Genomic DNA, 21651 nt, shown 5'->3' with positions numbered 1-21651 from the left:
CCCTGCCTCTGCGTGCGCACCGCCTAGAGCCCGCCTCCGTGAAAGACTGCCCGGCGCATGCGGCCGGGCTGGTGCACTGGCTGCCGGGGCTCAGTGTGAACGTCGTTCTTTTAGCTTCTTAGCCGACGGCAGGATTTAAAGCCGGCCTCAGGTAGGCTGACTCCGGGGATCCCGCGGGAGCTGTTCTGCCGTGCAGCTGTCGGCGGCGGGAGCCGAGCCCGGTGCGGGACAGCCCCACCGCCGGTGACAGACATCGTTCCCACCAATCAGGGGCGAGGTGACCCGCCGGCCTGCCCAATGGGCTGCGTGCCTAACCGGAGTGGGGCGGGTGGCCAGGCCGGCGAGGAGCCGGCTCCCGCGCGCCGGGCCGCGTGGCCTGGCGCAGCCGGGTAGAGCGGCCGCAGGGGGCGTGGGGCGGCGGGAAAGGCCGCGGGGACCCGGGCTGCGGGGCCCGGCAGCGCCCTCGTCCGTGCGGCCTGGCTCGCCTCATCAGGGTGCCGGGGTGGCTTGCGGGGCGGAGGGGGCCGTAAAGGGGCGGGAGCCCCCTTCTGCCCGGCCCGCCCCGAGCAGCCCGGCGGCCGCCGTTCCATTCAGACTGCCCGGGCCCTTGCCCCTCCGGCTTCAAGGCACGGCCTTAGCCTCGCTGGAGGGAGATCAAGGCCCCTGACAGGCCCGCCGCGGTGGGGGATGGGCTCGGCGGCCTGGCTGCGGCCCCCTCGGGCCTCCCTTGCTGGAAGCTTCGGCCCCACAGCTGGCCTCCTCGCCTCCTCACCTCCCGGCCTCCCAGAATGAAGATGCTGCATTTTAAAGAAGTTCACTACGTGTGCGTGGCGCACTTACGTCCACACTCATTATAATTTTGAATCCTCAGCAGTCCTGTGACACGGGCGATGCGGAGATTCTCAGCCCGGTTTAACAGATGTAAGGACTCGGGCTTCAGGCGGCTTCCGTGACTTGACAGGTCCCAGTACATGACCGGTGGAGCTGCAGCTGGATCTCAACATTTACCAACAACATCTTTGTTGCTGTTTCATCTTTGTTGAATTCCTCTGATGCATCTTGATTTATGTTACCTCTGTGCTTGAAAACCTTCCCGTCTCTCCTCACCTTCCGACTGAAGCTCAGATTGAGCACTCAAAGTTACCACATGGTTTAGGCCCTTGCCTAAATTTGCAATTTATTTCCCACCATCCCCAGACCTCCCTCACTCTCAGTGTCTTTTCTTGGCCTTGCGTCTGTGTTCTGTAGATAGCTGTCACCTTCCTGTCCACTCTGTTCCCCTGCCCTTCAAAGCCATTGTCAAGTCCACATAGCAGGAGCTGTCTGGATCCTCTCTTCACTACTTCCACCTTTCTCTGATGTCCATGGTACTTACCCTTGTCTCGCCACTGAAAGCTTTCTGCTCTGTTTTCTTCCCATTTATAACTGTCATATCATCCCTCTGCTACTGGCCATCACTGGATTGCTCATTTATTTGTAAATGGTTCTGTCTCTCTAACTGTACTGCAACTTGAGCTCTGGGCCCAAATCTGAATAATTTTTGTGGTCCCTAGAGTGTCTAGCACAGTAGCACTTAGCTATTGGGTAGGCCATCCATGGGAGTGACTAGGTCCCGTCACTATCTTCCATCAGCATCTCCTGCCTGGTCGCTGAGTACATTGGAAATATTTATTGCCAGGCACTGTGGGGCACTACAGGAATCTCCCCTAAAGAGAGATGTTATCCTCTGTGAGTAAATTCAGGGCCAATTAAATGCAAATGGATGAGATGAGTCTTCTATAGAAGTAATCCACTCTGTACCCACTCAGGATGGTTGAGGAATTTCTAGGAACATCCAAAATTTAATCAGTGAGACTAGACTATAGCCTGGCTAGGACAGCTCTAAAATATAGCCAGGTCTAGATACTCACATGTCAGTAAGGCACTGTTCAGGTGTGAAGTGAGAGCAGGGTGTCTCTCAAATACTAGGGACTTGGGGTCAAACAAGTTTGGAGAAACTGCAGACTGTATATCCCTTTGGGAAATCACAGTGCACACTGACTTATTAAAGGCTCCCATGGGTCTTGCATTAAAGAAACCAGTTGACTGCTTAACCAGCATTTCTGGTTTATCTGTCCATAAAGCCCTTTTTGGGAGTCCTGTGTGCATTTTGACAAAACCAAGGAGCATGCTTTTGGGAATGCTGCAACAGAATAGAAAGAGCAGGACATGGTTGGGTGTCTTTCTTGCTGTCCAAGTAGGGAGGACATTCTGAGCATTCTCATCTCTTTGCCAAGTATGTTCATTCCTGCCTTGGGGAGGAACACAGCGGGGCAGGGGAATGTTTCAAGCAGAACTCCCCGGTTTCCTTGTTCCTTGCTTAGCTTATTTTTATTATAATTTGGCTTCACATGGAAGTGTTCCCAGAGGAGGAAAATGTCCTGGACCATGCCAAAACATTCTCTTGTGATTGTGTTTCTCGTTTTGATCACATTCAGGTTTACTGACCCAATGATATTTCTGAGCCTCTGAAGCTGGGGCCAGTGGTAAATTCTCCCTGGCGAGCCTGTCGCTGTTTGTCTGCTCACCTCTTGCCTCTGCAGTTCTTGCATCTATCCACCCCTTTTTCTCTCACCAAGTCTGATTCTTCTGTTCCCTGCCACCCCTGCTCTTAAGATTTAATTTTCTCTTCCCTCTCTGAGTCTTCTTCCCAGTATGTGCTTCAGACTGGTTTATTATCTGATGTCATTTTCCTCCAGTATGTACAGTCTCTCCTTATGAAATACCTGGAAGAGATTGCTGGTAAGGAACAACTTGTTAAATTTCAGAAAAGAGTTACCTTTAATTAAAAGACCTTTAGTTTTAACTGCAACTCCTTTTAAATGTTGAAGTTCTTTTATTCTGTCTTCTATAACCTAAATGAACTGTGTTTTCTTGGTGATACAGTATAGTTTAGCCAAAGACATTCATTACCTTTTTCATGGGGAATCGGAGTGCTCATCCAATGTTGAAATATTTTCCCCATGAAGGGAAAATAATGAAGCACCTGCGTGGTGCATCTGCCTGAAGCACATCCCAGTGTGCAGCCAGCATTGGGAGCATTGTGTTCTGTCAGCAGAGCTGGGTTTTATTTTTTTGGTTTTTAATAGGCTTTCAAGGTTGTTGGGCTTCCCAGGTGGCTTAGTGGTAAAGAATCTGCCTGCCAAGCAGGAGACGTGGGTTATATCCCTGAGGTTAGGAAGACCCCCTGGAGAAGGAAATGGCAACACACTCCAGTATCCTTGCCTGGGAAATTCCATGGACAGGGGAGCCTGGCAGGCTACTGTCCATGGGGTCGCAAAGAGTTGAACACGACTTAGCGACTAAACAAGGTTGTTAGCTGTCAAAGCTTTAAACAAAAGCGGCTTTATTTAATTAGCAATTGTTTTCCAATTCATATTTGACTAAAGCCATCCAGTGATCCAAGAAACATTTGCTGGGATCCCACATAACGACATTCCAAAGTCACAGGACAGATAGGGAAACTGAGACTCCTAGAGGCTTCTTAGCTAGTAAGTGGCAGAGCTGGCATTTCAACCCACATCAGTTTGATTTGTTGAGGTACGTTTTTTTCTTTCTCTCAGGTCAACAAGTAAAATGAAGTACATTCTAGTTACTGGCGGTGTCATATCAGGAATTGGAAAAGGAATCATAGCCAGCAGCGTGGGCACAATACTTAAGTCATGCGGTTTACATGTGACCTCCATTAAAATTGACCCGTATATTAACATTGATGCAGGCACATTTTCTCCTTATGAGCATGGTAAGCAAAATGCATTTCTTTTTTAAAAATAATAATTATGTAATAAGTGAAAGAAAATGTCAGCTCTTGGAAATTGTGTGTGTTTTGCTTCACATAACCTCCATTTCCTGCCTCCTGAGAAGAGTCCTTGGCAGAGCGGAGTGATGGTTTTCTCACTCTGACATAAAGGAAGCAGATATCTTCAGAGGCAATGGAGTTATTAGAGTTTTTTGGTTTCTGTGATAGAAATGGTATTTTAGGTGGCTGAATGAAAGTTTGTCTCTTCTCTTGGAAAAGGATATCTGGTGACATGGTAACTTTTCAAATATTGAGAACAGGGATTGTGTTTATTCTCTGTGGCTCCAATCTTTAGGAATAGGATGGGTGGATAGAAGTTGTAGGAACATGGATTTTGGCTCAATATAAGATCTTACTAGTAGCAAATGCTCTCCAAGAGTGGGGTGGCAACTTCCAGAGTTCATGTGTTCCCTTTGGTTGAGATGTTCAGAGGACAAAGGACCGCTTTGTAGGGATTCAGGCCACAGATAGATGTTGAATTTGGATGATCTCTATGCTTGAGATTCTGTTTTGCTTACAGAGTTTGGATAATAAGAATAAGCATCTTTTGAAGTGAGTGAAAAGTCAAAACCGTTATGATAGGGTAGGAATACAACACTTTACTTCTTTGCTATTGCTGATTACCTACCATGTGGTAACTGTCTGAATTATGTAAGAGAGTAATTACTTGAAATTGGGGGTAGATGTACTGTTAAGACATGTTTAAGAAAAAAACTTCTTTAGTTTTTAAATTGTTTTCATACTCCTACTTTCTAATAAGAGATAAAAATCTATGAGTGTCATCAGAGCAAAGTCTTTGTGTCAGGAAAAGATGGAAAAATTGAAGCAATAGTTCAAAATTCTTGAGAGCAGAGGATGAGGGAAAAGCAAGGCCAATTTTTACTTTCCTATTTTTGAGCTTGTCTCCCATTGTGATGGTTGGAAGGCCCCATTTAGGGCAAAAATTGTAATGGCATTTCAAGGCATGCATGTTAAACAAAAGAATAGGAGGAAACTTGAGCAATTTTGCACTTTTGTTTTGGACTAAAACGTGGCCCAGAAGCCAGTTTTTATGATCAGCATGACTAGACTATGTTTAACTTTTTGGGTCAAATCCTACTTTTATCACATTTAAACCTTTCCCTGCTCAAGTAGGAGACTTTGTCAAAAGTTCTTTTTCTTTGGGCGGTGGATGCCATACCATATAAAGTCTCCTGTGTCTTGCATGGCTGTAGTTTCCTTCCATGCATTCCATGCTGTTTCACAGCAGACTCTTCTGATTCAGACTGGGTTTGGAGGTAGACTGGAAGTATGGAGTTAACCTTTTGCAGAATGGTGGGTGATTTTTCTTTCATGTTATATTTACTTTTCTAAAATAAATTTCCCTGCTTCCTGCCAAGTTAATGCAAACATTGTTCTGTTCATATGTTTATATTTGGGGACTCAGTTTGTGCCGTGGTATATATATCTTTCACGCGTCCTAATGGTTTTCACTGTTCACTGCAGGTGAGGTTTTTGTGCTGGATGATGGTGGGGAAGTAGACCTTGACCTGGGTAACTACGAACGTTTCCTTGATATCCGCCTCACCAAGGACAATAATCTGACCACTGGCAAGATCTATCAGTACGTCATTAACAAGGAACGCAAAGGAGATTATTTGGGGAAAACCGTCCAAGGTAATACAGGATTTGCCTTCAATGTTTAAAAATCTTAACCAGTTTAATTTCTTTTGTGTATAAAAATGTACCTTTTATGCAATTTCAGCATGAAAGCATCCAGTATTGTGATTGAAATATATTTTCAATTGAAAATTCAAGTTGTTTTTTGAGTGGGCTCCCGCCTCTCTATGAATGGCATTGAAGCTGACAGTCCAGCTGCATGATTTGAGTGAGAGAGCTGTTGTTTTTGCACAGTGATGAGTGTGAAGTGATGAAGGCAACTAGCTGAGGGCAGTAAGCCAGTCAGTGTGTGTTGTGCATCTGGAATGTTCTGTGTATAGACAGTGAGAAGGAAAAGGACTCCCATCATGTCCATTGGCCTTTGGGCTGGTCATGGGCTAGAGGGAGTCTGAGAGGTGGGTCTCTGGGTCTGCCTGAGTGTTCACTAGCGCAGCGTCACTCGTGCCTTTGCTGTGTGTGGTTTTTGCACACCGATCATTTGAGACTCATGCTACTTTTTAAAAGGTGGGGTTGGAAAACCACTGGTCTGCTATAATGGCATAAATCCAAATGTGGGGGGTTGTTGAAGAGTGACTCTCATCTGAGTCGTGAGAGTAAATCTGCTTTTGACTTTGGACTTTGCTGGACTGAGAACGGAGGGTCACACTGACAGCTGGCTCTGCCCTGAGGCCACCCTGGCTGGATTCTGGGCTGGGGGGTCATGTGTAGGTCTTAGCTCTACCACTTACCAGCTTTGTGAGCCCTGGTAGATCACTTCAGCTCTTTGAATTCTAACTTCCTTTTCTGTGAAATGAGGTTAATAACAGTGCCTACCTATCTAGGTTGTTGGCAGAATTAAAGAAGCTGAGTCAGTGAAGTATGTCTCTGAGTTCCCAACACACAGGACAGGATTGATTAGGAGCTGCAGTGATCTTTATCATACAGTTTGCTGTTCTAGGCCTCTGATGTCTTCATTTATTCACTCATCAGTGATTTATTCAGTGCTCAATACGGTCAGTCGCTCACTGGTGCTGGGATTAAATGGTGAACAAGACCAGGGAGGCCATTGTCCTCATGGAGGTTACACAGGGTTACATGGGAGAGGGAAAAGCAAACAGATGAAGTGAAATGTCTGATAGGAGCTAAGTGGGAACTAAATAGAGTGAGGAGAGAGAGAGAGTGGTGGGGAAAGGGGTCGGGACCGGTGGTCAGAAAAAGCCTCCAAGGAGGGGGCTTGTGAGCTGAGAAGCTAGCCCTGGGAAGGGAAGGAGGGGGCTCAGGGCAGAGACCCCCGGTGGCAGCGGGCCTGGTCAGGGACCAGGAGGGAGACTTTCTGCACTGAGACCAAGGTACAGGGGAGAGGTGGGTTGCACCCAGGTTCCACGGGGCCTCCCGAAGGACCACGGCATGGAGGTCACCTTTTATGCAGAGTCTGGAAGGCCGTTCAAGAGTTTAAGCCTGGGAGAAATGAACTCTGAGTTGTATTTTTAAAAGATCACTTTGGCTGCTGTGAGTGGATTAGGTCATATCCTGTGCTGGAGGCACTGTGGGTTATATACATAGTGGGTTAAACAGTAATCTCTACTCCGTAGGAACTGGCCTTCTGAGCCCCAGGACTGTGATTTAAAAAGTGCCGAGCTGTGGCTGGGGAGGGTGAACTCTGTCTGCGAGGGCTCTGCTTATCAGCTCCCCAGGGCGCTCTCGTGACATTCCCACGAACTTAGGAAGTAGAAACTCTTACCTCCAGTTCACGGATAGGGAGATTGGACTTAGGAATAGTTAGGTAATGTTGCCCAAAGATCCGCACCTAATGAGTGGAGGACCTGAGATTTGAATCCAGACATTCTGGCCCCAGATGCTGTGTCCCAGCCACCCTGCTGCGCTGTCCTGTCTCTGCAGCAGGTTGTCTACCTTTCGGTAAACTGGAAACGAAATGGAACTGGGTCCTGGGGCTATCTTGTCCTTGGAAAAGGGTGTGTGTGATGTGCTTTCCCAGCCATAAGCAATAGGGGTAGTAGCCGCGCAGTGGTTGTGGAACCAGGGTAGGTTCTGCATTGGGGCCACTGCTCCCAGGTGACTCAGGTTGCCCTTCGAGGTCCTACTCTCCTGCAGGGCTTCCAATCACAACTGGGAAATCTGGAAGGGAGGCCGGGGGAGTGTGATTTGTTAAGGGCATTCAAGAGGGGTCTCAAAGATGCTGTTATGCTCCCCTGCCGCTCTGCAGTTTGTTGTCACAAAGAGTATGTTTGCCTCAGTTAATGCCAGTGGGATGTGCAAGTCACGTGTGTCTTTTCTCTTCCTCAGTGGTCCCGCACATCACAGATGCAATCCAGGAGTGGGTAATGAGACAGGCGTTAATACCTGTGGACGAAGATGGTCTGGAACCTCAAGTGTGTGTTATCGAGGTTTGTTGAGTCTCCGTGGCAATCCATGGTACCTGTGCGTGTGACCGGGTGTACATTTTCTCCTCTTTAGTCAGCCACCAGCTACTGATAAGCCAGTTGCCAGTGAAGCCCTTGACCCTCCCAAGGGCAGCATGGCAGGTGAGGGCACCGTCACCGTCATGTGGAGTGGCCTCCCCCAGCAAAAGCGATGCTTCATTCACACCTCTCCTTTTCCAGCATTTATACACTTGCTTAGTATGGATTGTACCAGTAAGAGTGGTATGACACATTTTCCTTTGCCTCTCAAGAACATGAGGTGATCCGACCTTCTGTTTTCAATGGCAGGAATGTTCCTCCCTGGGCCTCCTTTGGTTTGCTCCTGCTTTGCTGATCCCAGCTGTTAGATCTCAGTGATGCTGTGAAAACAGGAGACTCCAGCAATTTGTTTATAACTGGTTTTTATTATAATACAGAAGTTATTTATGGCTAAGTAGTAAGATCTCAGGTTCTTTGCTTTGTGACTCTTCAGACAAATAAAATTCCTAGGGCATCTTTTACCTGACCTTCTCCTTGAAATGATGTGGAAAGATCCGTAATAACCTCGGGAAATGGTGAGCCTATCAGAAAGGGATCTTTTAGTACAGAGAAACATCTGCTTCTTGTTAACTGACGTTTGTTGGATCCAGGGCATCTGTGTTACATTGTTAGTGATAATTCAGATGACACAGTGCAACTGTTAGGAAACTAAACCACAGGAAGATTTAGTGCTTCACCTCTAAATTAACTCTGTTATTCTAGCTCGGTGGGACAGTAGGAGATATAGAAAGCATGCCCTTTATTGAGGCCTTCCGTCAATTCCAGTTCAAGGTCAAAAGAGAGAACTTCTGTAACATTCACGTCAGCCTAGTGCCACAGGTAAGGCATTTAGAGCTTCACTTTGGGGGATGGAGAAGAGGGAGAAAAGGATGGTTTTCACTCTTTACCTGTTTCAAATATTTGAGGTGCAGGAAACAGGGAATACACACTTCTTTGTGAACTTTAAATTATAATCATATTTTTGCAAAGATCAAATGGAAAACATTTGGAAAATTGATCAGGGAAATTTGCAGTTGAAGACAGTAGGTTGCACATGTCCATTTGTCTCTAGTACATGGTGAAACTATACAGCAACTGGAGTAAAGGGAATTTCTTTTTAAGACAAAAATTCACAAAGATGAATCCTTTGAGTAGAGTCAGTAGTAACAAAAATTAGAAAGGCAGAAAGCAGATGGCCTTATAGAAATGAGCCGGGCAGACCTAGGAGAGCTGGATCGTAAGCTGGCAGCGGGGAAAGCAGACAGCAAACCTGCTCACCTTGCAGAACCCTGAAGACTCAGGAACGGGCAGCCCTGGGCGCCTCGGGGTGAGGTGGGGCTCATTATAATTGCTATTTCTGAAGCACTTAGACTCTGGCATTCCCTACCCTAATGTGCACAGTTGGGTATCAGTCCTCTTTTGCCTTGGCAGAGGACTGTAGGCTTTTTCTGGATGAGTAGACACCAGGGACAGTGTAATTTTATGTTGTGGAGACACCCTGCCTTCTTCTGCTACTGGGTTTGCAGATCATCATAGCCAGGCTTCCCTTGTGGCTCAGCTGGTAAAGAATCCGTTTGATCCCTGGGTTGGGAAGATCTCCTGGAGAAGGGAAAGGCTACCCACTCCAGGATTCTGGCCTGGAGAATTCCAGGAGGGGACTATACAGTCCATGGGGTTGCAAAGAGTCAGATATGACTGAACAACTTTCATTTCATTTCATTTCATTTAAAGAAAAAAAGTGGAAGGATGGCTGTCTCTAGGGTTTGGAAAGGTGAAGGGGTAGATTGGACTGGTACTACTGCTTTTAGGACAAACCTTAAATAACTCTTTTACTGTAAAACATATACTTGTGTAACTTTGACAGTCTAAAAACTAAATGGTAGTTTAGGTAAATGGTCAAATTATCTATTTCTGTATTAAAAGAGGTTGGGAGAAAAGTCATACTTGAAAATCCCTTATCACAGAGAAATTTAAGACATACTTGAAAGTCCTTTATCACAGAGAAACTTTTTTTTTTTTTTTCCTTCTGTAAAATAGCCAAGTTCAACAGGGGAACAGAAGACTAAACCCACCCAGAACAGTGTTCGGGAACTCAGAGGGCTTGGGCTTTCCCCAGATCTGGTAAGATTTCTTGGTTACCTGGTTTCAGCGTGATCTTGTCTGTCTAATTAAGATCTGGCCTTCATGAAGGCTAAAACCTTTGTTTTCTTGGCCTGCGTGTAGTTATCCGATGGTGGCAAAATAGAGTTAGTGCTTTGAACTGGTATGTGGTTTTCAAAGATTTCCCTACCTGGCGTGTATGGGGCTGTGTCTTCCCCTCCCAGCCAATCATTCATTCTCCTTTTCCTCCTACCCAAGAACAGGGGTTGAGGAAAACCCCAGTTGGCTCATTAATCCGTCAATTTGTCCTACCACTCTTTCACATTTCCCCAACTTGGGATTTAGGAAGTTTTGAAAACAGGTAACATTTTTACAGTTTCTGTGCATCGTGCTAGGAGTTGACATTTCCATCCAGCTTAACAATGTGGTATCTACTTTAATTTCAATCGGGAGAAAAACCCAACTTTGTAACCCCTTCTGTCCCTCCAAATGCCTAGGTTGTGTGCAGGTGCTCAAATCCTCTTGACACATCAGTGAAAGAGAAAATATCAATGTTCTGCCATGTGGAACCTGAACAAGTAAGTAGAGATTCCATCTTCTCATAAACCGTTTTTTGCTTCTAATTATCCTGGTCTCTTACCCAGTTTCATGAGGCTTATTGTTATTTCATAATTTGAGACAGTAGACTGTTCCCTAGAAGAACTGACACCCACGGGCTCTGTGATTCTCCATCACCTTATCCCTGTGGTTCCCCAAGCATCCTTTACCTGTCCTGTCTGTCCCAACTCCTCCTACTGTTTGCTCCAGCCATGCCCATCGGATGTTCCCCTCCCCGGAAATAGGCCTGACAGTCTCCTATTCCTCCTTATCCTTCGGAGCCCAACTAGGACACAGTATTGTCTGAGAAGCTTTACCTTCCAAACCTCCTCAGAACTCTGGGTGACCTGTGTGTCTCACAGGTCCTGTTGGTGAGCCTGTCATTATTGCCCCTTATTGTGTGTGTGTGTATGTGTTCCCACACGTGTGTGTGTATGTGTGTGCGTGCGTGTGTGTTTGTTTCGTCCGTGTATGTCTCCCCTCATAGGCTGAGCTTCTTGAGGGCAAGGATCACTTTATTCAACTTTATATTCCTGGAGCCTGCTGTCTAAGGTGTTGAAGGCTCTAGACATATTCTAATCTTTTTTTGTTACTTGTGCTAATGGCAGTTACTATGGTACAGGTAACTCAACATTTTGGAAGCTGATATATCTCAAGTGCATGGTATGGAAATTCCAGGGGTGGTGAGTGGGACTGTGACTCTGGTCAGGTGGAGAGCAGAAGGAAGTTGAGGTCAAGGAACTCACGGTCGGGTTTTGGATGGTTTGTTCTATTACTAGGTTGTTTGAGGATCAGGGGAGCCCAGCTGGCCTAGAGAGGAATGGGTGAAGCAGCAGGGTTAAAGTAAGAGAAATCCATTCACAAGACTTCTAGGAGTATGGAAAGTGAATATGAAAAAACGAAAGTAACTGTGCTGGCGTTAGAGCGAATGAAGCAAGAGGAAAGCCTTTGTCCATTAGAGGTAGCGGTCCTGTCCAGCTCCACGACAGCTTGCGCTTCAGGGCGTCGGGGCAGCCGGAGGCTGGAGATCATTGTTCCTGGGTTGATGCCTGAGCCAGGAGCTCCATCTGAGGGATTCTGTTTCATACTAAGTGCATGGAATGTCAGAATACTTTCATTGATATAAACAGCCTTTTTTCATGCTCTTCAGTTATTTTTTATATTTCTGTCCCTGCAAGCGAAGGTAATTCAATTCTGTAATAGAATAGGTTATCATTAAAATTGAAAATGTTAGTCGCTCAGTCGTGTACAACCCCATGGACTGTAGCCTGACAGGTTCCTCTGTCCATGGGATTCTCCAGGCAAGGATACTGGAGTTGGTAAGCCATTCCCTTCTTCAGGGGATCTTCCTGACCCAGGGATTGCACCTGGCTGTCCTGCATTGCAGGCAGTTTCTTTACCATCTTAAATGTGGCATTTTATAAAAAATGTAAAGCAACATTCCAACCTATATAGGGGACTTTTGAAAAAATTCACAACTGTTGAGAAGCAGAACTGTACATGTGAAGCAGATTCCATCATACAGCTAATGCTGGGAGCCAGGGTTGCATGTAATTTAAAAATACAGATTTTTTTTTTCCCCTCCTGTCTCTTCATCATCTCAGAACTTCACTGAAATTAGTCACTATTAAAAATGTGACAGGTGTTTCTGTATTTAAATTAGAACTTCACATCTTTTGCCTGTCTTTTAATTTTCTTATTGCATTTTAGGAGTTCTTTATATATTTTGAATGCAGGTCTTTTATCAGATACATCATTTGCATATTTTTTTCTCAGCTTGTGGTTTGTCTTTTCATTTTGTTTTGTTTTTCCTTTTTTAATTGAAGTATAATTGATTTACAGTGTCATGTTAGTTTCAGGCATATGTCTCTTCATTTTCTTAATGGTGTCTTTGGGAGTATAAAAGCTTTTACATTTTTCATGAACTACCAGTTTATCAGTTTTTTTCTTTATAGATTGTGCTTTTGGTGTCATATCTAAGAACTCTACTTAATCAAGGTCATGAAGATTTTCTTCTGTGTTTTCTAAAAGTTGTATAATTTTAGGTCTTAACACATACATAGGTCTAGGATTCACTGTAAGTTAATTTTTATGGATAGTAACTTCAATAAAATTTGGAACGCATCTTTTTGCATGGAGCTGTCCAGCTGTTCCAGCTCCATTTGTTAAAAGAACTATCTTTCAGTAATCTAGTTTTCTTTGTGATGCCTGGAGAATCCCGGGGACGGGGGAGCCTGGTGGGCTGCTGTCTATGGGGTCGCACAGAGTCGGACACGACTGAAGCAACTTAGCAGCAGCAGTTTTCTTTGTGAAGGTGGTTTATAGACTTTTTATCTTTGTGAATTGTGTTTTAGATTTATTTATAGGTATTCATAATTTTTATTACTATGTGAATGACATATTTTTAAAAATTTAATTTCCTGATTAGATATGACCTACTGGGGGGCTTCCCTGGTGGCTCAGATGAAGAATCCTCCTGCAGCACAGGAGACCTGGGTTTGACCCCTTGGTGGGGAAGATCCCCTGGAGAAGGGAATGGCTGCCCACTCCAGTATTCTTGCCTGGAGAATTCCATGGACCAGAGGAGCCTGGCAGGCTACAGCTTATGGGGTCACAGAGTCTGACATGACTGAGTGGCTAACACACACACACACACACATAGGAAACCCTGTTGACTTTTGCCCGTTGATCTCAAGCTTAGCAACCTTACTAAACTTATTAGTTCTGATTGCCTGTAAGTTCCCTTGGTTTTTATGAATAAGCAATAATATTATATGCAATTAGTGGCAATAGTTTCTTATTTTCCAATTCATATACATTTTTCTTATCTAATTGTAATGTCTAATATCTCTAATATAGTGAATAGAAATAATAATAGTGGCCAGGTTTGCCTGTTTCAGACTTCATGTATTAAATGATGTTAATAGTAAATATGAAGCCACATGGTATTCGCTGTGGGTTTTTTATATTTTCACATTTTCCCCAACTTACTAAGAATTTTTATTATGAATTTGTATAAAATTTGCATCCACCAAGGTGATTTTTTTCCCCCTCTCTTAATCTATTCCTGAGGTGAATTCTACTGTTAACTTTAAGTGGTGTGCGGTGCTGCATGGGCCTTTGAATTTTTAAAAGCTCACTGGGGAGTGATTCCAATGAAAGCCAATTTCTAGAACCATTGTTCTTGGGACATTTGCTACTTGGACATGATTTTTTTAAAAACTAATTTGTGGTTTTGTTTATGAGTTCTTGAGGACTTTTGCATCCACTGGTTCATGGGAGGTTAGCCACTGTCTGTTCTTCTTAATTTATATATTTTAGAAAGTTGACCTTTTCTCTGTTTTTCAAATTTAGAACAGTTATTTTCCCAAGGTCATAATAGCTAGTAGGAGGCAGTCAGCGCAGTTCGTTTTTGTTCCTTTTCATGAACTAACTTTGCTCATTTTTAAACAGGTGATCTGTGTCCATGATGTCTCATCCATCTACAGAGTCCCCTTGTTGTTAGAGGAGCAGGGGGTTGTAGATTATTTTCTCCGGAGACTAGACCTTCCTATTGAGAGGCAGCCACGAAAAATGCTGATGAAGTGGAAAGAGATGGCCGACAGGTTTGCGTCTTAATAGGGACCTGGGGGTCTCAGCCTTATTTTTCCTTTTTTTTTTTTGGTGGAAGCTCAGGGAATTCAGCTCTGTCTTATGTGGTATCAGCTCACATTGGAAAGGCCTTCATGGTAAGGGGTATGAAGAAAGGATCTTAGCCAGTCCTCATGTAGCTGCATCATGGGTGAGGAAGTCCTGATACAGCTGGCTCAGGTCACAGATGACACAGCTGTCCCCCTTGTCTCCCATGCAAACAGGCCTCCTTGTGTTGGTGGGCTAGCGCTGGTACTTGAGGCCCACACGGATGGCTGGACGTGGCTGGAGCACTCCTGGGTGCTCCCAGGTACCCGAGCTATGTTAGGGAACGTGCCCACCCCACACCACAAAAGGATCAGCAAGGATGTCCAATCTTTTCTTTCTTCGTTTCTTTTTGTCACTGAATTTGGATTCTTATTTTCCAAGTCGGAGGAGAGGGATTTTTCAAATCATTCAGCTGCCAGTGAGATTACCAGACAGAAGAAAAGCTTTAGCTGGGCATCTGTCATCAAAAATAAATACAGTTGCGTGAAGCTGCTCAAGATCTGAATCAAACTAAAAACAGGAAGGCAGGGGGTTGAAACATTATTTTAAGCACCTCCCCTGCCCCCAGCTGTGGGTCACTCTGGGCTGAAGGTTCTTTCCAGGCTCTTCTTACTGCTGTCACAGCTCATCAGTTTGAGAACTGGCCCTCCCTGTTTACCCCCTCACTCTGAGATGCTTACACAGCACGTTACAGACTTTGGCCCAGCGCCTCTGAGCCCTGGGTGTGTGCTGCTGTAGCTGCAGAGTCACCCAGACGGCACTAATCAGCATTTGAAGAGGGAGCACACATGCCATGCTCAGCCATCCTCATTTTCATTTTGACATTTTCCCTTTCAGTCTGTGTGCATTTGCTTGTATATCATTATGTGGCCACAAAAATAGCACACAGTTTTATGATCTTTCATAAAATATTATAAGCTTTTTTGGGTTACTGATTATACTTTATAATGACAAATTTTTAATGAGTATGGACTATTGTGTGGATGCCCATAATTGGACTGTTCCCTTCATCACATTAACTCTTGTGAATTGTCTGTGTTTGTTAATTTTTTCATTAAAAAAATTTGGAGTAGATTTTGAAGCCATCTCTTGGTAGCGGGTTCCAAAATCCTACTTTCTTTACAAAGCCTGCCATGTTGATCTGAAACTTGCTTTGTCTTTACTGTTCTGTACATAGAACTCAGACAGTAGTCGCTCCTGTCATATTTTTCTCAGACTTGTTTTTTTTTTTTCCCCTTTAAATAGTGATTTTCATCTCATGGGGATATGTATGTCCTGAGTAACTTGATGTTTCTTGACCTTTGTGTGATAGATATGATCGCTTGCTGGAGACCTGCTCTATTGCTCTCGTGGGAAAATACACCAAGTTCTCAGACTCGTATGCTTCTGTCATTAAAGCTCTGGAGCATTCTGCACTGGCCATCAACCACAAACTAGAAATCAAGGTGAGCGGGGGACACAGGTGTAGTGTGGTGTGGCATGGACACCTGCTTTGTATTTTTGGAGCTCAGAGTTTCTTTTTAGAAATCAAAAAGATCTGTGGCTGACTCCTGGTTGGGAGAGAACAGTAGAGCATTTTTAGGAAATATGGGGAGATGTGGTCAGAGTAGAAGCCGAGAGAGTGGACACTTGGATCTGAATGTCAGGTGACTCCAGCGGTGAGGAATCCTAGTGGCCAAGCATGTGGCATAGTTGCTGGCACCTGTCCAGTGTTCACCCCGTGGAGCCAGGAGGTTTCTCAGTAACTTGTCTCCACTCACCCAGCTGGTGCCTGGAACACGGGCAGTGCCTGGTGAACAGTGCTCGCTGCATTCTCTGGGACAAACTGGGCAGAAGCTGAGCTGCTGGCATGTCAGGGCATAGCCCCTGCCCATCTGCTGGAGGTGGCGGACTGTCAAGGTTCAGGGCAGGGCTTCCAGAGCCTAGCGGCAACACCACAGAGTCTGTGTGACCCTGGGCAGGTTACTTAGCTCTCTTTGAGCCTCAGTTTCGCCATCTTTATTATTTTTTTTTAATTTTTAAAAATATTTATTTTTTATTTATTTGGCTGCATTGAGTCTTAGTTGCATCATGCAGGATCCTCCTTATGGTGCACAAACTTTCTATTTGGGGTGTGCAGGCTTAGTTACTTTGAGGCACGTGGGATGTTAGTTCTCCAACCAGGGATCGAACCTGCGTCCCCTGAATGGCAACGTGAATTCTTAACCACTGGACCACCAGGGAAGTCCTGGTTTCCTCATCTTTCCCCATCACTTTGATTAGTGATGGTGCCTTTGTCACACAGTTCTTTTTATAAGAATTGAGTGAGTTCATGTGAAGTGCTTGGACCTGTGTCTAGGGTAAAGGAAGTACTATATGGGTCAGCTCTTCCTGAAAACTTTCCACTTGTCCCTTTATACATTTTTCCCCCAGCAAAGCATCTCCCACATAGAGCTTTTCTGGAGGGGTGGGAAATCAGAAGAGGAGTTGGAGCTCAGTGCTGAGGGGTTGACTAGGCACAGAGCTGACAGCTCTGGGCAGCTGACCTCGCCCTTGGCACTGGGGTTGGCCTCCTACTTTCCACGGGTTTCTCAGGATGAAAATGAAATTGCTTTGAGCTGGTGAGCAGGTTCCTAGAGGAGGAGCTGTTCTATGTGCTTTAAGAATTGTGTGATCTCCTTACCTTGCCTTGACTTATTTTTTCACTAGTTTTTTCAGTCATTCACTCATTTTATCCCCTTGGAGGTAGCCCGTGCCAATCATGTGTTAGATAGTGGAGGCCGAGAAGGGTGTCTGAGTCAGTAGGGTATCTCAGGTATGAAGGGAGCATGCAGAAGAGGGGAGATCCTGCCTTGGTAGATGTGTGAGGAGGGGCCTGTGGGCAGGTCTGGGAAGATAGATAAGGCCACAGGGAAGGGAATTCCCAAGAGCAGATAGCATTTATCCAAGGACTTGGAGGTGCGGAATGGTTGGGAGCTCAGTGTATGGGAGAAGTGTGAATTGGAGGGTGTCTGGAGAGAGGCTGGCAAGGGCCTGGTCATGAAATGTATCAACTGGGCCACTTCTGAATTTTGCCCCCAGGTTCAGGGAAGTCACCGCAGGGTATTGGGCAGGAAGGAGTAGGAAGATAAGCAATGTAATAAAAAAGTGGGCAGAAGATTTGAACAGACACTTGCATAGAAGATACATGTGATATACATGAAAAGATGCTCAACGCCTTTAGTTGTCAGGGAGATAAATGCAAATTAAGTCTCAGTGAGGTACCAACACGCACCCACCTAAGTGGCTAAGCGTGTCGGTGAGGATGTGGGAGTGTAAACTGGTGCAGTTGCTTGAGAAGAGAGTCTGGTGGTTTCACATGAAGGTAAACATACGCCTTCTGTGTGACCCAGCCATCCCACTCTTAGATAGTTACTCAAGAGAAGTGAAAACATGTCCACCAAAACAATGTATTTTTATACAAACGAGCCAGTTAGTCATAACAGCTGAAATCTGGGAACAGCCCAAATGTCCAGGACGAGTCAGTGGCTAATCATTATTGTGTGGTGTATTCCTGCAATAGAAAAGTACCCAGTAGTAGAAAGGAATAAAGTCCGTGGTGATACACCACACCGTGATGAATCTCAGAAACAGAAGGCTACCCAGTTCATAGTTTCATTTGTCTGAAGTTCTAGAGGAGGCAGAACCAGTGGCGACAGAAAACAGAGCCAGGATTATCTGGAGCAGGAGGCAGGAAGGACGTTTTTTGCAGGGGGGCAGAGGACCGTGGGGGAACTTTCTAGATCTTGATCAAGGGAGGGGTCACTCCTTTGCATAGGACAAAACTCATGCAAGTACACACTTAAAAATGCTTGTGTTTCATTGTATGTAAGTTATATTTCAGCACAATCGAGAATGAGAAGCCACCTAGGAGGGGAGACGGACTGGGGGAGATGTCTTGAACAGAGGGGACACTTCAGGGTCTGCACCAGTGGACCGAGTATAGATGGAGAGCCAAAGCTTAATGATTTGAGAAGGAAACTCATAGTCTAAAATATAAGAATGATGCTAAAGTTTATCTTTAAAAGATTAGTATAAATATATGAAGGTTGTTTTTGAACTTTATTTTAAAATTAAGAAAGATGGAGTGCTGGTAATATTGTTTAGAGATCAGGAGAGAACGTGCTCAGGAGTCACAAGCCTGCTTCTCTTCTCTCCACTCTGACTGCTCCCAGTACATAGATTCCACGGACCTGGAGCCCAGCACCTTGCAGGAAGAGCCAGTACGCTACCACGAGGCCTGGCAGAAGCTCTGTAGCGCTCAGTAAGCAGAACTCTCTACCTTTGCTTTCAGGGGTTTGAGGTGTATCTTAATGAATGCAGTACTGTGCTCTCTTGTGGTGGTAGATAATCTGATTGTTTAAATGTCTTTTAAGGATTGAAAGGGCTACACCCTGGAGGACTGAAGCCTCACAAAAATATAGCTTATCAGTTTTTTTTAAAGATATTTTTGATGTGGACCATTTTAAAGTGTTCGTGGAATCTGTTACAATATGGCTGTTTTTCTGTTTTGGTGTTTTGGGCACAAGGCATGTGGGGATCTTGGCTCCCTGACCAGGGATCAAACCTGTACCCCCTGCCTTGGAAGGTGACGTCTTAACCACTGGACCACCAAGGAAGTTCCACAGCTTATCAGTTTAATTAATACGAAGAAAACTAGTTCTAGTTTCATTGATGCTGTATGCCGTATGCATCTTTAGATGAGACTTTTTTTAATTAAAAAAAAAAAAAAATCCCCTCTGGTGCCTCAAGTCTTACGAGAGCTCAGTTCCCCAGCCAAGGGTTGAACCCAGGCCATAGCAGTGGAAGTGCTAAATCCTAACCACTAGACCACCAGGGGATTCTCGGGAAGAGGCTAATAAAAGGTTTTTCATTCAGACCATTTGATGAAGACCCATCAGTAGAATTTCATAAATTTTTTTTTTTTGGCAGCTATTATCTAATATAACAGTAAAAAAATCAGGAAGAATTTCTGGTTCGCTAGACAAGTTGAATGTTACAGAGCCATACAGCTATGGTTAATGTGGCACTGACTGACCAGGAAAGGCCCCCTTCCTACTTGGGGGAGCCAAGGGGTAAAAAAAAAAAAAAATTGCAAACTTAGGGAAGAATCCCTGCCGGGGACAAATATTATGCAGTAGTGGTATGACAGTTACGTATGCCATCTTTTTTTTTTTTTTCCTGGTTATAAGCATTTTCTTGATGTTACTAAGAAGGAGAGTGGATGTTTTTGTGTGCATTTTCCAAGTCCATAGCGTTTCTATACAAGTCATGGGCAGGATTGAAATCACAGTCCTCAGAGCCAGAGTGACTTCGAGGCGTCAGTGTCTTGGAAGTGACTCGTTGGGTGGTTTCTGGGAGCTGGACGTGGTGGAAAGGGGCTGCCTGTGGTGTGCTCTCTTGCACAGCGGCGTGCTGGTTCCAGGAGGATTTGGTGTCCGAGGGACTGAAGGAAAAATCCAAGCCATCTCCTGGGCTCGGAAACAGAAGAAGCCTTTTTTGGGTAAGGAGTAGGAAAGACAAGAAAAAGTGCCCCGTGAGCCTGTAAATAAACAGAGATCATCAAAATCAAACATAAATGCTGTCTCTCCAGATAGCAGCTCAAGTAGAAGCCTTTGGGTTCTGTTTTTGAGAAATTTAAACTCCTCTTTAAAATGAACATTTTAAACATGAGCTCCATGTAGTTGTCATGGACTTCTGAGAGAATGAAATAGCAATTAGGAAATCTTGTCCATTTACTGAAACCAGCTGTTTGGCAGGACATGTGAGACTGGGTTTTATATCCTTGTTTGGAACACCAGCTGTCTAATTGGGCAGAGTGATTTTGGATGCTCCCTGGTGCTGTAAATTTCAGTCATATTCAGCATGATCCATTTTAAGTGGGAACTTAATGAGAGAGGATAAGAAAACTTGAATTTTAAAGTACTGAAGAGGATATTATTTATTTCTAAGATCACATGACTCTAAAACCTGAAATCTTCATATACACTTAAACCCCATGTTTGAAATCTGTTACAGATAAAACATAGCAGGGGGTTGCATGTTTATAGCAGAAAATTATGAGAGTTTATCATTGGAATTCTGTGAACAGTCAGGATAGAGTCCACGTAGGCGGGTTGGAAATGTGGGGACTCCCTTTTCAATGGAGTTTCATTTGCTTTCCCTCCACCTGCAAGGCGTGTGCTTAGGAATGCAGTTGGCAGTGGTTGAATTTTCAAGAAATGTGCTGGGATGGCAAGGTAAGTGTCTACTTAAAAATGTGTTAAATTCTCACTGGAAAGTTCCTGGTGCCTTTTGGGTGGTGGGGAGCCATGGAGGCCAGGCTTGGTTTCCCAGTATCTCGTAGCCACAGTGAAGGGAAACTGCTGAATCTATCAACAGAAAACACTCTGCCTTCCTCCAGGGGAACCACTAGCCACTGGAGGAGGGAGCATGGTGAGCCGCCCGCCTCTGCTCTTGCACCTTTCTCTGGAGATGCCCACACTCCTGTCGCCATGGTTGTGGACCCTGAATTAGTGCACGGCAAGGAAACTAACTCTGGCCAGTGTGAGCCTGTGCAAATATTATGAATTTGGGCTCTGGAGTTGATTAGACCTGGCCTCAAATTTTGACCTTTTTTTTTTTTTTAATTTATTTGGCTGCTCCAGGTCTTAGGGAATTCCCAGGTGACTCAGCGGTAAAGAACCCACCTGCCAATGCGGGAGATGCAGATTCGATCCCTGGATCAGGAAGATCCCTTGGAGGAGGAAATGGCAACCCACTCCAGTATTTTTGCCTGGAAAATCCCATGGACAGAGGAGCCGGGGGGTGGCTACAGTCCATGGGGTTGCAAAAGAGTTGGACACCACTGAGCACTCACGCACGTCCTCCGGGTCTTTGTTGCCGCAAGCGGGATCTTTAGTTGTGGTGTGTGGGATCTAGTTCCCTGACCAGGGATCAAACCCGGGCCCCCTGCACTGGGAGTGTGGAGTCTTAACCGCTGGGTTACCAGGGAAGTCCCTTTATCACTGTGGGTGACCTTAGGCAAATTACTTAGCCTTTCTGAACCTCTGTCTCTTCTGTGAAATGGAGGTAGTAGTGGTAACCTGCTTCACTTGGTTGTAGAAGCTGAATGAAATAATACCTGTAAGTGGTCCCAGCACAGTGCCTGACAATAGGAAACACTCCCTAATGTTGGCTCACTGTCTGTATTGCTGCTTCCAGACCACCAGGAGCTCAGTGGCTTCCAGCAGTGGTTTCCTCTTTCTCAGTGTTCTGTGGTTTGAGTGGACTCAGTGTGTGGTTTTCTGCTCAGTGTGTGGTGTGTCTGAACTCAGCCTGCCC

At 45.1% G+C, this 21651-nt stretch overlaps 1 protein-coding gene across 6 annotated transcripts in view; it reads left to right on the top strand.

The window, feature by feature from the left end:
* Positions 1 to 26: 26 nt before the first annotated feature.
* Positions 27 to 21651, top strand: part of CTPS1 (CTP synthase 1) — a 29146-nt gene continuing 7521 nt past the window's right edge. For 2 of the 6 annotated variants that reach the window (XM_081492405.1, XM_081492403.1), the window contains exons 1-13: positions 27 to 151; positions 2739 to 2781; positions 3603 to 3781; positions 5324 to 5494; positions 7781 to 7881; positions 8659 to 8775; positions 9973 to 10056; positions 10533 to 10613; positions 14086 to 14237; positions 15623 to 15755; positions 18504 to 18592; positions 19737 to 19831; positions 20505 to 20567. In XM_081492405.1, the coding sequence (XP_081348531.1) occupies positions 3616 to 3781; positions 5324 to 5494; positions 7781 to 7881; positions 8659 to 8775; positions 9973 to 10056; positions 10533 to 10613; positions 14086 to 14237; positions 15623 to 15755; positions 18504 to 18592; positions 19737 to 19831; positions 20505 to 20567 (1252 nt within the window). In that variant the 5' untranslated portion in view covers positions 27 to 151; positions 2739 to 2781; positions 3603 to 3615. Of the gene's footprint in view, positions 152 to 334; positions 922 to 2738; positions 2782 to 3602; positions 3782 to 5323; positions 5495 to 7780; positions 7882 to 8658; positions 8776 to 9972; positions 10057 to 10532; positions 10614 to 14085; positions 14238 to 15622; positions 15756 to 18503; positions 18593 to 19736; positions 19832 to 20504; positions 20568 to 21651 lie in introns of those variants that run through there. The other 4 variants (XM_081492404.1, XM_081492402.1, XM_081492400.1 and 1 more) reach the window with 3 other exon arrangements.

The sequence above is a fragment of the Giraffa tippelskirchi genome, chromosome 5 (assembly GCF_054371585.1).
Source record: "Giraffa tippelskirchi isolate mGirTip1 chromosome 5, T2T-mGirTip1v1.2.pri, whole genome shotgun sequence".
NCBI classification, from domain to species: Eukaryota; Metazoa; Chordata; class Mammalia; order Artiodactyla; family Giraffidae; genus Giraffa; species Giraffa tippelskirchi.
Note: the sequence above shows the minus strand (reverse complement) of the source record. Positions and strands in the feature narration are given on the sequence as shown.